This window comes from Drosophila novamexicana, unplaced genomic scaffold (genome assembly GCF_003285875.2).
Source record: "Drosophila novamexicana strain 15010-1031.04,08,12 unplaced genomic scaffold, DnovRS2.1 tig00004555-arrow-pilon, whole genome shotgun sequence".
NCBI classification, from domain to species: Eukaryota; Metazoa; Arthropoda; class Insecta; order Diptera; family Drosophilidae; genus Drosophila; species Drosophila novamexicana.
This window is the reverse complement of record NW_020825052.1, coordinates 355664-371702: the sequence shown is the minus strand read 5'-3', so window position 1 is coordinate 371702 and position 16039 is coordinate 355664. Positions and strand designations below refer to the sequence as shown.

Genomic DNA, 16039 nt, shown 5'->3' with positions numbered 1-16039 from the left:
TTTTTAGAATGGGGCAAGCCCGTACATACTGCTTTGCTAAAGGCTTGGCGTTAGGCACGCTAAATATGTAATCATTATTTTTCTTAACACCAGCTCTTTTACGATATTTAAGAATAGTTTCAATACAATACTTGTCAAACGGTGTGAGCAGCACTGGCACAGTTCGATTTAGTTTTCCACGGATAGTCAACCTTGTGTATTTTTGAGCAATTTCTCTAGTTTCTTTCGTGAGACGGTCGAAGTTTTCTTTATCCACATTTTCATCGATGGCGTGGCCTGTTAGATAGTTCTCAATTGTTAGTCTTTCAATTTCACCAGCTCTACGGCGGTTAAAAATTTGAAGGCCAATTAGTGTGCTTTGTATTAACGATGTCCATGACAAAAAATCAAACTTAATTTTCAGCACACTAAGAGAATTTTCAGACTTTTTTATCACATAATCAAAAAGTTTTTTGATGTCTTCTTTACATGGTAAGATAGTTGGTAGAGCTCTCTTTTTCTTTGACTGATCTTCTATAGCTTTTTTGTTTATAAAAAGAGGGATTTCGGTTTCCCATAGAACAAGAAAATCTTTAATTATTTTTTTTTTTTCATGATTTTGTGTTTTTATGCAATGAGTCCATAATATTTTTGCGCACTTTTTAATTAAAGTTGTAAGGTTCGTTGCGACTGAAGGTGTTTTAAAAAACAACAAAGAAGAGTCCCACTGAGCCACTTTTCTGATACAAGATATCATTAAATCCAAATGTTTGGGATTAATGGCGTCTTTAAGTTCCTGTATCTCATTGGGTTCAGATTTTTTTATTTCACATAATAGTCTGCTTAGCAATCTCATGTTTGCTCTGATCATATCGTACTGAAGTTCGCCGTGCTTCATAGATTCTGCGTTTGCGAATAAAACAATCAATTCATCATATATCAGATTCCGAGAAATTGGATCATCATTTAAAACAGGCATTATTTTTGTGCGCACAACGTCGTTTGCACTTTTATGCATAAAGCCGGTTTTGGAGCGACCTTGTTTAAGCAAGTCACGAGTTCCTTTCTTATGATCGCTGCCTTTGCAATTATTAATATGACTTCGTATTGTGCTTTTGGGAAAAAATCCAGAACATCCCTTGCAACATATGAAATCAACAACTTCATTTTTAGAATTAACTCGCTTTTGACGGGGCACGATTAGAGTTCCATTATTTAACGATGCATCGATATTATGGATATAATCACCATTTTTTCTAATTTCATCAATAAGTAATCTCCGAGTTTTGTCATTTTTCGGCAGGCATATGAATTTTTGTACTTGCGGCTCATTTTTATGAACAAGCTGCAAGTGACGAGCGAATTTTGTTTGCAACTTATTGCAAAATAAGCAAAAATGTTTCTTACAATTTTTTTGGGTTTTCGCAGTTTGAATAATCAAATCCCTGACATCACTTAGTGGAGTTTCAGTTGTGTAAGTAAAAACTTGTTTATTGGTTGAATTATTTAAAATGCTGGACTGGTTAGTTATATCCGGAGTATAACTGGAATCGAATCCATGAGTGGAATCTGGACAGTTAGTATTAAGCGATTGAAATGTATCATTTATCGTTGAATGATTTTGATTTTTTGCCGATGAATCTAGCCTATCATAGCCAAATTCGTTAAGTAGTTCCAAAGATCTTCTATTAGTCGATGAATTTTTAGTTGTATTGATAAATTCTTCGGATGCATCTATTTGAATATATTTAATAATAAATATATAACGAGGAATCCATATTAATTATTACTGGACATAATTCAATATTTTAAGTAAATATTTCGTATCTAATATAGTAGCACCAGGAGCTGTGCCTATATACATATTTAAGAACATTTATTTTACTTAACTTTCAGACCTGTAAGGATGTGATAGTATGACATAGTGTATACCTCCACTTCACTTGCAGTTAATTAATCATTCGGATGTGTCTCTATTACATCTTATATTTTAATGTATACAATTATTTTTATATTACGTTAAGCAGAATGAACGTTATTAAAAAATGTATATCTGTACTGATCATGATAAGCATTTTATTTATATATAGATAAATATTTATATTTTTCATTACCTTTACTAGAAACATATTAATATGAGACGAGAACAAGACAGCTGATAGGAACACAAACTAGCTGGAACGAACACGAATCAGTTAACAAACTATAAATTGGGTGATGTCAAGTATATAAAGTTAGCATTAGTAAATAAATATTAAAATTAGCAAAAAACGGTTTAGATATGTCGGGAGGCATATAGCTTAAAAGAGAATATACTAATCCAAGTAACGCAATGACGGATTGTTTCTTTGATATAGTAATTTTATGATAAGTTAATCAGATCTTACCAATATGAAAAATTTTTAATTCATAACATATAAGGTATTGAATCTTTTAATGTATATCTTCAGATTCTGGCTTTGAAACTGTGCTAATCAAAATTATACACATTTAACGCTTAAAATTGTGAAGGATTGCATTTATTTGCTGTGTCACTATTTGACTTATCTTTAAAAGTCAAATTTAACATTAGAATTTTAAACGGACATTAATATTGCAAGTACTGGATTTATCTTCATTCGTTGCTGATTCACTTTCATTTAATTTAGTGCCTGCTTCTAGTGTCTATAAATATTTTAGGTATAAGGGAAAGTTTCCTTTCATTTTTGTTTCATAATTTTGTGTTTAATTGCAATGAGTCCATAATATTTTTGCTTACTCTTTTATTAAAGTTGTAAGGTTCGTTGCGACTGAAGGTGTTTTTAAAAAAAACTTCGAAGAACTGAGCAACTTTTCTGATACAAGATATTAAATCCAAATGTTTGGGATAAATGGCGTCTTTAAGTTCCTATATCTCATTGGAATCCGATTTTTTATTTCATGTAATAGTCTGCTTATCAATTTCATTTTTGCTCTGATCATATCGTACTGAAGGTCGCCGTGCTTCATAGAGTCTACGTTTGCAAATAAAATAACGTCACTTGCACTTTTATGCATTGGGCAGGTTTTAGATCGACCTTGTTTAAGCAAGTCACGAGTTCGTTTTTTATGTTCGCTGCCGTTGCAATTATTTATGACTCCGCATTGTGGTTTTGGGGAAAAATCCAGAACATCCCTTGCAACATTTGACAAAATATTAGTCTTTAGAGTTAACTGGCTTTTGACAGGGCATGATTAGAGTTTCGTTATTTAATTATGCATCGATATTATCGATTTTATCGCTATTTTTCCAAATCTCAATAATAAGTTATCTGCTAATTATATCATTTTTCAAGGGTCATAAAAATGTTTTTACTTGCAGCTAATTATTATGTACGAACTGCAAGTGACGAGCTAATTTTGTTTGTAATTTATTACAGAAAAAGCAAAAATAAAAGTTACAATTTTTTGGGTTTTCGCAGTTGGAATAATCAAATCCCTTACATCACTTAGTGGAGTTACAGTTGTGTACGTTGAACCTTTTTTGTGTTGGAACACTTTATATAGTGCTGGACTTACTTATATCCGCAGTATAGTTGGAATCAACTACTTGGGTGGAACGTAGATAATTAGTACCAAGCGATTGATATGTATAGAATGCTTTTGCTTTTTTGATGGTGAGACTGGCCAACAAGAGGCCAGGCAAGGGATAAGTATTTTATTTATACATTTATTTCTTTTACATATTAATATAAGACGGACACAAGACAGCTGAATCAAACACATAATAGCTGGAGCAAACACAAAACAGGTAAGAATCCATAAGGTGAGTATTCTCAAGTATATAAAGTTAGCTTTAGTTAAAATATACAAATATATATAAATAATATATAATAAGGATGTACGTCAGAAGGCATATGGCGTACAAGAGAATATTCTAATTTAAGAAATGTAATGACAAATTGTGTATATTATATAGTATTTTTATGATAATTTCCTCAGATGTTGCCAATATGATTAACTCATAATACAATTTAAGACTGAACACTCAATAATAAATATATCACAATATATAACTCTGCCAGAAATTTTATGCAAATGATTTTTTATTTAGTCCTATTGGGCTTAATTTACTTATTTGCATACATACCGAAAGCTTCAAATTGGCCCGGGTTGCACTTATTTGTTGTGTCACTTTCTAAATTAAAGTCTGCTACTGGCGCGCCTTTAAAAGACAATGTTAATTAATTAATTTTAATATGACGTTAGTGTTTTACTTACTGGATTTATCTTCGTTAGTTGTTGATTCACTTTCACTGAACTTAGTGGCTGCTTCTAGTAATTCTATAAATATTTTATGTATTATTAATTTAAAAGTAACAAAATTGTTATATATGTACACACCATTATTAAGTTTCTGACATTGCTTCTCCAATATTTCTCGATCTTCTAAAGAAATATAAGAACATATACATACAAATACATATAATTATTGAAGGGAGAAATGTCAAGCCCAACTTACCATTCGAATCAATAATTTCCGCTTCAAAACTGCCTTTGCTGAATTTTGCAATGCAAATTTTACACCCTTCGTCTATTTTAATTTTTTTTTTTGGCAATACATAATATTGCTCGCACTTAATTAAGAAATACATCCTCTCGCACGCTTTCCAGAAATTTAATGGCGCCAAGTTTTCGAGCTACGCGACGAGTCAACACACGACAAGTCAAGTCATTTCTGTAAATATACTTTTAAGGCAGCTCTGCACTATCAAATTGAATACTCGAAACGCGTTCATTTTGCTCGTTTAATGGTAATCGATATTTATGCAATTAAAATAAGAGTAAAATAAGATGTGAGAAATATATTTGATTGATGATGGATGGTGATCACGAAAGCGGTCATAAAGAATAACTGCTAGCGGAAATAACTGTTTTAATTGGGAAAAAAATTAAGCCCTTTTTTTGTTAATAGATTCTTATTTTCATGCTACTATCGATATCTTACTTACATGTGAAGCAAGGTTTGTATTACGTCATAATACAAATAGAAAATACATTTTACTCTTCATGCATTATTATTAAACATTTCATGTTGCTTAATTAAACTAAGTTAATAATAAAAATTACCTATAGATGCCCGATTAATTGTAAGCATTTTTAACTAAAGACTCTAACTTAAAAATACGTTTTACATATATGGGCCTTGTACGTGATTTGAGTTAATAAAAAAACCAAGCTTATAAATAAAAAATTTGTTTTATTTTTTTATACTAAAATCACGTACAAATATATTTATAACAAAATTTTATTAGGTAAGAGTCGATAGTTAAATTTTCTTACGATAACTTGACTTTGGTCAAGATATCTTGAAAAAAAAAATTATTTTTTCTTACAACTTAATTATCGACCAATCGTTCCTCTAGCAATTATATGTTATAATGTTGCTTAATTAAACAAAGTTAATAATAATGCTTATATTTATAAAATACATGTTTGTCTAAATTACCGATATATGCTCGATTAATTGTAAGAAAATTTACCTAAAGACTCAATAAAATATATTTTAAATATATTTGGGCATTTTATGTATTCTGAGTTTATTGAAAAATAAAACAAATATTTTATGTGTAGGCCTTGTTATACCCTTGAAGAGGGTATTATAATTTTGTCGTGAAATATGTAACGCATAGAAGAAGACATCTCCGACCCCATAAAGTATATATATTCTTGATCAGTATCAACAGCCCAGTCGATATTGCCATGTCCGCCTGTTCGTCTGTCTGTTTCTATGAGAACTAGTCTTTCCGTTTTGAAACTATTTTTATGAAACTTTGCAAAAGTTCCTCTTTCTTATGCACGCAGAACATATGTTAAAACAAGTAAGAGGCTCTAGTCGGAAGCTCCCGACTAGGGAATACCCTAAACCATCTTCTTTCGACACAGTAAAGGGGAGGGGGTGATATATATAAAACGAAAAGATACTTGATATATACATTCTATTCTGCAAGCTACGAGTCAATTTGGGGACTATAGCTCTTATTATTTGCCCAATTTTCTCAAAAAATCAGACTTCGATATCGATTTTTATCGATTACATGGAAACGCGGCATGTTATTGAATATCGGAAACAAACTCGATCTGCGCGGGACCTAGGAGGTCCAACAGCAAAAAATTTCAAATCTCTAGCTCTTACAGGTTCTGAGATCCTTGCGTTCATACATACGGACGGACGAACAGACAGACGGGCATGGCTAGATCGACTCGGCTATTGATGCTGATCAAGAATATATATACTTTATAGGCTCGGAGATGCTTCCTTCTGCCTGTTACACACCATAGGAAATATCGGTCGAAAATTACGTTGTTGTATGGAAAACATTTTTGTTGTTCAAGATATCTTGACAAAACTCGGCACCTATTAGTTTGACTAACTCCTCCTCAAAATCATGTTAACATAGGAACATTTTAACATATAGCAGCCATGGGGACGATCGGTCGAAAACTAAGTTGTTGTATGACAAATTTTTTCGTATTTTAAAATATCTTGACCAAACTCGGCACTTATTAGTTATACTATACTCCTCATATATACGCAAAATCATGTCAACATCGGACCATTTTAACGTATAATTGCTAGAGGAACGATTGGTCGATAATTAAGTTGTAAGAAAAAATAATTTTTTTTTTTCAAGATATCTTGACCAAAGTCAAGTTATCGTAAGAAAATTTAACTATCGACTCTTACCTAATAAAATTTTGTTATAAATATATTTGTACGTGATTTTAGTATAAAAAAATAAAACAAATTTTTTATTTATAAGCTTGGTTTTTTTATTAACTCAAATCACGTACAAGGCCCATATATGTAAAACGTATTTTTAAGTTAGAGTCTTTAGTTAAAAATGCTTACAATTAATCGGGCATCTATAGGTAATTTAGTGAAATAATTATTTAATATTTATAAGCATTATTATTAACTTAGTTTAATTAAGCAACATGAAATGTTTAATAATAATGCATGAAGAGTAAAATGTATTTTCTATTTGTATTATGACGTAATACAAACCTTGCTTCACATGTAAGTAAGATATCGATAGTAGCATGAAAATAAGAATCTATTAACAAAAAATGGGCTTAATTTTTTTCCCAATTAAAACAGTTATTTCCGCTAGCAGTTATTCTTTATGACCGCTTTCGTGATCACCATCCATCATCAATCAAATATATTTCTCACATCTTATTTTACTCTTATTTTAATTGCATAAATATCGATTACCATTAAACGAGCAAAATGAACGCGTTTCGAGTATTCAATTTGATAGTGCAGAGCTGCCTTAAAAGTATATTTACAGAAATGACTTGACTTGTCGTGTGTTGACTCGTCGCGTAGCTCGAAAACTTGGCGCCATTAAATTTCTGGAAAGCGTGCGAGAGGATGTATTTCTTAATTAAGTGCGAGCAATATTATGTATTGCCAAAAAAAAAAATTAAAATAGACGAAGGGTGTAAAATTTGCATTGCAAAATTCAGCAAAGGCAGTTTTGAAGCGGAAATTATTGATTCGAATGGTAAGTTGGGCTTGACATTTCTCCCTTCAATAATTATATGTATTTGTATGTATATGTTCTTATATTTCTTTAGAAGATCGAGAAATATTGGAGAAGCAATGTCAGAAACTTAATAATGGTGTGTACATATATAACAATTTTGTTACTTTTAAATTAATAATACATAAAATATTTATAGAATTACTAGAAGCAGCCACTAAGTTCAGTGAAAGTGAATCAACAACTAACGAAGATAAATCCAGTAAGTAAAACACTAACGTCATATTAAAATTAATTAATTAACATTGTCTTTTAAAGGCGCGCCAGTAGCAGACTTTAATTTAGAAAGTGACACAACAAATAAGTGCAACCCGGGCCAATTTGAAGCTTTCGGTATGTATGCAAATAAGTAAATTAAGCCCAATAGGACTAAATAAAAAATCATTTGCATAAAATTTCTGGCAGAGTTATATATTGTGATATATTTATTATTGAGTGTTCAGTCTTAAATTGTATTATGAGTTAATCATATTGGCAACATCTGAGGAAATTATCATAAAAATACTATATAATATACACAATTTGTCATTACATTTCTTAAATTAGAATATTCTCTTGTACGCCATATGCCTTCTGACGTACATCCTTATTATATATTATTTATATTATTTATATATATTTGTATATTTTAACTAAAGCTAACTTTATATACTTGAGAATACTCACCTTATGGATTCTTACCTGTTTTGTGTTTGCTCCAGCTATTATGTGTTTGATTCAGCTGTCTTGTGTCCGTCTTGTATTAATATGTAAAAGAAATAAATGTATAAATAAAATACTTATCCCTTGCCTGGCCTCTTGTTGGCCAGTCTCACCATCAAAAAAGCAAAAGCATTCTATACATATCAATCGCTTGGTACTAATTATCTACGTTCCACCCAAGTAGTTGATTCCAACTATACTGCGGATATAAGTAAGTCCAGCACTATATAAAGTGTTCCAACACAAAAAAGGTTCAACGTACACAACTGTAACTCCACTAAGTGATGTAAGGGATTTGATTATTCCAACTGCGAAAACCCAAAAAATTGTAACTTTTATTTTTGCTTTTTCTGTAATAAATTACAAACAAAATTAGCTCATCACTTGCAGTTCGTACATAATAATTAGCTGCAAGTAAAAACATTTTTATGACCCTTGAAAAATGATATAATTAGCAGATAACTTATTATTGAGATTTGGAAAAATAGCGATAAAATCGATAATATCGATGCATAATTAAATAACGAAACTCTAATCATGCCCTGTCAAAAGCCAGTTAACTCTAAAGACTAATATTTTGTCAAATGTTGCAAGGGATGTTCTGGATTTTTCCCCAAAACCACAATGCGGAGTCATAAATAATTGCAACGGCAGCGAACATAAAAAACGAACTCGTGACTTGCTTAAACAAGGTCGATCTAAAACCTGCCCAATGCATAAAAGTGCAAGTGACGTTATTTTATTTGCAAACGTAGACTCTATGAAGCACGGCGACCTTCAGTACGATATGATCAGAGCAAAAATGAAATTGATAAGCAGACTATTACATGAAATAAAAAATCGGATTCCAATGAGATATAGGAACTTAAAGACGCCATTTATCCCAAACATTTGGATTTAATATCTTGTATCAGAAAAGTTGCTCAGTTCTTCGAAGTTTTTTTTAAAAACACCTTCAGTCGCAACGAACCTTACAACTTTAATAAAAGAGTAAGCAAAAATATTATGGACTCATTGCAATTAAACACAAAATTATGAAACAAAAATGAAAGGAAACTTTCCCTTATACCTAAAATATTTATAGACACTAGAAGCAGGCACTAAATTAAATGAAAGTGAATCAGCAACGAATGAAGATAAATCCAGTACTTGCAATATTAATGTCCGTTTAAAATTCTAATGTTAAATTTGACTTTTAAAGATAAGTCAAATAGTGACACAGCAAATAAATGCAATCCTTCACAATTTTAAGCGTTAAATGTGTATAATTTTGATTAGCACAGTTTCAAAGCCAGAATCTGAAGATATACATTAAAAGATTCAATACCTTATATGTTATGAATTAAAAATTTTTCATATTGGTAAGATCTGATTAACTTATCATAAAATTACTATATCAAAGAAACAATCCGTCATTGCGTTACTTGGATTAGTATATTCTCTTTTAAGCTATATGCCTCCCGACATATCTAAACCGTTTTTTGCTAATTTTAATATTTATTTACTAATGCTAACTTTATATACTTGACATCACCCAATTTATAGTTTGTTAACTGATTCGTGTTCGTTCCAGCTAGTTTGTGTTCCTATCAGCTGTCTTGTTCTCGTCTCATATTAATATGTTTCTAGTAAAGGTAATGAAAAATATAAATATTTATCTATATATAAATAAAATGCTTATCATGATCAGTACAGATATACATTTTTTAATAACGTTCATTCTGCTTAACGTAATATAAAAATAATTGTATACATTAAAATATAAGATGTAATAGAGACACATCCGAATGATTAATTAACTGCAAGTGAAGTGGAGGTATACACTATGTCATACTATCACATCCTTACAGGTCTGAAAGTTAAGTAAAATAAATGTTCTTAAATATGTATATAGGCACAGCTCCTGGTGCTACTATATTAGATACGAAATATTTACTTAAAATATTGAATTATGTCCAGTAATAATTAATATGGATTCCTCGTTATATATTTATTATTAAATATATTCAAATAGATGCATCCGAAGAATTTATCAATACAACTAAAAATTCATCGACTAATAGAAGATCTTTGGAACTACTTAACGAATTTGGCTATGATAGGCTAGATTCATCGGCAAAAAATCAAAATCATTCAACGATAAATGATACATTTCAATCGCTTAATACTAACTGTCCAGATTCCACTCATGGATTCGATTCCAGTTATACTCCGGATATAACTAACCAGTCCAGCATTTTAAATAATTCAACCAATAAACAAGTTTTTACTTACACAACTGAAACTCCACTAAGTGATGTCAGGGATTTGATTATTCAAACTGCGAAAACCCAAAAAAATTGTAAGAAACATTTTTGCTTATTTTGCAATAAGTTGCAAACAAAATTCGCTCGTCACTTGCAGCTTGTTCATAAAAATGAGCCGCAAGTACAAAAATTCATATGCCTGCCGAAAAATGACAAAACTCGGAGATTACTTATTGATGAAATTAGAAAAAATGGTGATTATATCCATAATATCGATGCATCGTTAAATAATGGAACTCTAATCGTGCCCCGTCAAAAGCGAGTTAATTCTAAAAATGAAGTTGTTGATTTCATATGTTGCAAGGGATGTTCTGGATTTTTTCCCAAAAGCACAATACGAAGTCATATTAATAATTGCAAAGGCAGCGATCATAAGAAAGGAACTCGTGACTTGCTTAAACAAGGTCGCTCCAAAACCGGCTTTATGCATAAAAGTGCAAACGACGTTGTGCGCACAAAAATAATGCCTGTTTTAAATGATGATCCAATTTCTCGGAATCTGATATATGATGAATTGATTGTTTTATTCGCAAACGCAGAATCTATGAAGCACGGCGAACTTCAGTACGATATGATCAGAGCAAACATGAGATTGCTAAGCAGACTATTATGTGAAATAAAAAAATCTGAACCCAATGAGATACAGGAACTTAAAGACGCCATTAATCCCAAACATTTGGATTTAATGATATCTTGTATCAGAAAAGTGGCTCAGTGGGACTCTTCTTTGTTGTTTTTTAAAACACCTTCAGTCGCAACGAACCTTACAACTTTAATTAAAAAGTGCGCAAAAATATTATGGACTCATTGCATAAAAACACAAAATCATGAAAAAAAAAAAATAATTAAAGATTTTCTTGTTCTATGGGAAACCGAAATCCCTCTTTTTATAAACAAAAAAGCTATAGAAGATCAGTCAAAGAAAAAGAGAGCTCTACCAACTATCTTACCATGTAAAGAAGACATCAAAAAACTTTTTGATTATGTGATAAAAAAGTCTGAAAATTCTCTTAGTGTGCTGAAAATTAAGTTTGATTTTTTGTCATGGACATCGTTAATACAAAGCACACTAATTGGCCTTCAAATTTTTAACCGCCGTAGAGCTGGTGAAATTGAAAGACTAACAATTGAGAACTATCTAACAGGCCACGCCATCGATGAAAATGTGGATAAAGAAAACTTCGACCGTCTCACGAAAGAAACTAGAGAAATTGCTCAAAAATACACAAGGTTGACTATCCGTGGAAAACTAAATCGAACTGTGCCAGTGCTGCTCACACCGTTTGACAAGTATTGTATTGAAACTATTCTTAAATATCGTAAAAGAGCTGGTGTTAAGAAAAATAATGATTACATATTTAGCGTGCCTAACGCCAAGCCTTTAGCAAAGCAGTATGTACGGGCTTGCCCCATTCTAAAAAGATTTGCCCTGGAGTGTGGGGCTCGCTGCCCAGGGGCCTTAAGGGGAACGATGCTTCGAAAGCATTTAGCTACCTATACATCGATGCTTAACGTCGAAGATGTCCAAATTGATAGGCTTGCCAATTTTATGGGTCATCATAAAGATATACACAAAGAAATCTACAGAATCCCTGTAACAGTAGCGGAGATTGCCGAAGTATCCCAGATGCTTATGGCAGCTCTTGGAAATAATGTTGAGGATGAAAACACAGTAGCCCTTGATCAGTTAAAAGAAAGTGAGTAAATATATTCATCAAGGTTGTGAGTGATACTAAGTGTAGTTATTGTGTAGAATATAATATTTTAACTTATCTAATAATTACTTATCCAATAAGCCCTATTGTCAATGTTTTTACATTATACTTAAAATGTATTTTGCAGATGATCCTTTAGAGGATTCGGAATCAGATTATTCTGAACAGCGATCAGAAAGCGAATTTAATATTTCCGATGATGAAATTGTAGAAAAATCCAATGCAAAAGGAAAGCGTCCAAGTAGTGAGTATTGAATTGCAACCTACATATTTTTGTCACGTGCTTACATGCATTGCGATTAGTCTGTCCTATTTATCCTCATTCGCAAAGTGAAAAAATATATCGTGCTTATTTTGCGGGCCCATTGAAGTTAGAAACTTTGGGCTTGAAATATATACACGTATATATCCACGATAGGTAAAGTGCTACAATTATATAATGACGACCACTGGGGGCGTTGTAAATCCTAAAAATCGTTTTAAATTGCACAATCGCAAATCTTACAGAATCTTAGAGCTTGACTAACTTTTTCATGAATACTATTGATGGACTACTCTGAAGATCGATAAAAATTAGTTTGCCTACGATTGACTGGGTGCGTGGCGAATGTTTAAAATTGATATCACCTAATAAATTGTTCTGGTAGGCTGTATTAATCTGTTATTGGTCTATGATTGAGTATTGCGACGGTTGCAACCGACTGCAAAGTTTTTAATATTTTTCTATATTACTAAAACGTTATTCTTTTTCACACTAAATTGTATTAAACTCTATTATTTAACAGGATCATCATTTGGAAAAACGATAAGAAACCGGTGGTCGAATGAAGAGCGTGAAGAAATATACCAGGCTTTTGGCGACCTGTTGTCGCTTAAAGGATTGCCGTCACTTAATCAATGCAACACAGTTATAAATAATTCTACATATCTAAAATGTAGGACACCGGCGCAAGTAAAAACATGGATAGATAATCAGCGCAAGGCTAAATCAAGGAACTCCGCAAATAGATTAAATAATAAATATGTTGACCATATTTAAAATAAGTGGATTATACTTTTTCGTATATTAATATTAATTTATGTTAAAAAATTTTGGAATTAAAAAAAAATTCATTTTAAATGCATGTATTTAATAACGTCATTTATGTTAATTCACATTATTAATTTTACTTTAACCTAAAGTGATCCAAAACTACATTCAAAATAAATTTGACTCTTAATTTCAATTAAGCCAGTCTGCCACTAAATTTAAAATGTATAAATTTAATAAAATATTGCTGAGTCTTATGTGGTTTCGCGTTATATTTATTTAGTTTAGTGAGTTTTATCGAAATTCACTGTTCCCTAGTCCTCATAACCTCTATATATGAGTCTCTATATTTATATAAAATCAGTATGTTTTTGGGGACAGCTATTTGACTGTTATTTACTAAATTGAAGTGTGAACTGGACCAAATCTCATCGTTCCTGTGTCCTTATAATACACGTTGCGTTTTTGTCCCTAAAACTTACCTTATATATAAAGTACATTATAACGAACAATTTTTGTGTTATATACTGAGAGTATTTCGGGAACTGAGTCCCCATAAAACACGTTACCCTAAATGGAGTTTGTTTCATTTCATTTTCATTTCGTAGAGTTGCCACATCGACCAAATGAGGATATATACATATTAGTAAAAAACATATATTATGGGAGAACTAGCGTACGAATTGTGTTTTGTTCTTTTTTAATGATCAAATGCATGCAAAATAAACCTAATCAGATTACATCATAGTTATGCAGATGTCAGCAAACGCATTTAAAATCTGTGTTCCCGAAAAATCTTCTCGCCATAAAGTGGACCAACTTTAAGATAATATAAAAATTATAGTATTTGAGGTACAGGCAAAGTGCTGGTTGGATAATGTTAAGAAAAGGTATTGTTATTTTTATTAACCCTTAGGTTTCTTCTAAGAACTAAGAATTATGAAGAATTATGAAAAGTCCCCAAAAGAGACATTCCAGTCCTAAAAATTTTAAGGTCAGTCCCCAAAAGAGCGAATTGTCCCCATAACCAACGCAGCATACAAAAAATGTCCTTATTATCGATGCTCCACATATATATATATATATATATATATATATATAGCCATTACTTCAAGTTCGATTGCTTACATTCAATTTTGAAAATTTTTAGGTTTTGTTTCATTTGATAACCCCACCAGCGCTCAAGCAGCCATTCAGGCCATGAATGGCTTCCAGATTGGCATGAAAAGACTGAAAGTTCAATTGAAGCGGCCAAAGGATGCCAGTCGACCTTATTAACAATCGGAGTTCCTTAAGCGTAACTTACTTCAACAACAACAACAACAACAACTGCAACAACAACAACTGCAACAACAGCAACTGCAACAACAACATCTGCAACAACAACTGCAACAACAACAAATGCAACAACAACAAATGCAACAACAACAACTGCAACAACATCATCTGCAACAACAGCAACAACAATTGCAACTACAGTTTCAGCTGCAGCATCAACAACAACATCACCATGCGACAGCAGCCATGACAACAACTTCACCAGCTACAGCTACAACAACGTCTGCAAACAACCTCAGCAACAATTTTAGGCCACAATTAACCAATGATCGTAATACAAATCGTAATACAATGCCCTATACATTTGCCAGCTGGCGCAACGGCACCTATTGTTATCGCTATAGCACCAACAGCAGCGGCAATAGCAACAATAGCAACATCATCAGCAACAACCACAATAATAACCACAACAACAGCAACATTAGCATGAACAACAATAGCAGCAGCAACAACATGAACAGCAGCGACAACAATTCCTGCTCTAATGAAAATAATAACTATTCCAAAGTTGAACTGGTCGAAAAGCTGTTCATGTGGCAACAACAAAAGCGAAAAGCTTAGCAACAAGAACAAAAAAAAACAACCACAACAACAACAGCATGGATCAACTTTTAATGGGGTGAGCTCAAAGCACACACGAACTTTACATTTCATTTATAAATACATTTCTATTTATTTCTATTATAATCAATTCAATCAGAATCTTGTTAGATGTAATGCCAAGAGTATGACACTACATGGTTTACCTTTGTTTTTTTCTTAGGTTTCGTAACAAGTTGCTAGAATTAACATTTTAACCTTTCACATTTCAGATGGACTTTGGCAATGAATTTCCACACGCTATGTGAAGCAAAGCCCCTGCAAAAAAAAAAATAATAATAATTATAAAGATATACAAAAATCCATATGGAGAATAAAAAACAATTACAAAATAGCAAACAGAAAATGTAAAAAAAAAAGTAAGTCAGTGCAGAACAAAATTATTTATTGATATGATAGATATTTATGTATATGTATATATACATATGTATTTATACGGGCAGCTGAAAGCAGTACTTAAAAAATAGAAAAGAAAAACACAAAACAATTTTTTGCCAAAATGACGATTATATGTATACATATGTACATAAATATATATCGACATGCATATATATATTTATAGAGCAAGCAACAAACATTGATATTGATAGTTTTGTTAACTACAAAAGAGCAAACATCAACTGCACACTTACACACACTCAGCCACACACAACAAAAACACACAACAAACTTGAGACAAAAACTGACTGGTAAGAGACCAAAATTATCTGGGTTTTCAATAAAAACAAAAATATATATGAAATAATAATCTAAAACAAAACAAAAAGCGCAGCAACCATTTTTTATACAACATATAAAAAT

At 31.6% G+C, this 16039-nt stretch overlaps 1 protein-coding gene across 9 annotated transcripts in view; it reads left to right on the top strand.

Annotated features, from left to right (window-relative positions):
• LOC115770040 (CUGBP Elav-like family member 4) overlaps positions 1 to 14664 on the top strand; it is a 163698-nt gene extending 149034 nt beyond the window's left edge. For all 9 annotated transcript variants that reach the window (XM_030715113.1, XM_030715110.1, XM_030715112.1 and 6 more), the window contains one exon: positions 14451 to 14664. In XM_030715113.1, coding sequence (XP_030570973.1) covers positions 14451 to 14578 — 128 coding nt within the window. In that variant the 3' untranslated portion in view covers positions 14579 to 14664. The remainder of the gene's footprint in view (positions 1 to 14450) is intronic.
• The last annotated feature ends 1375 nt before the right edge of the window (positions 14665 to 16039 follow it).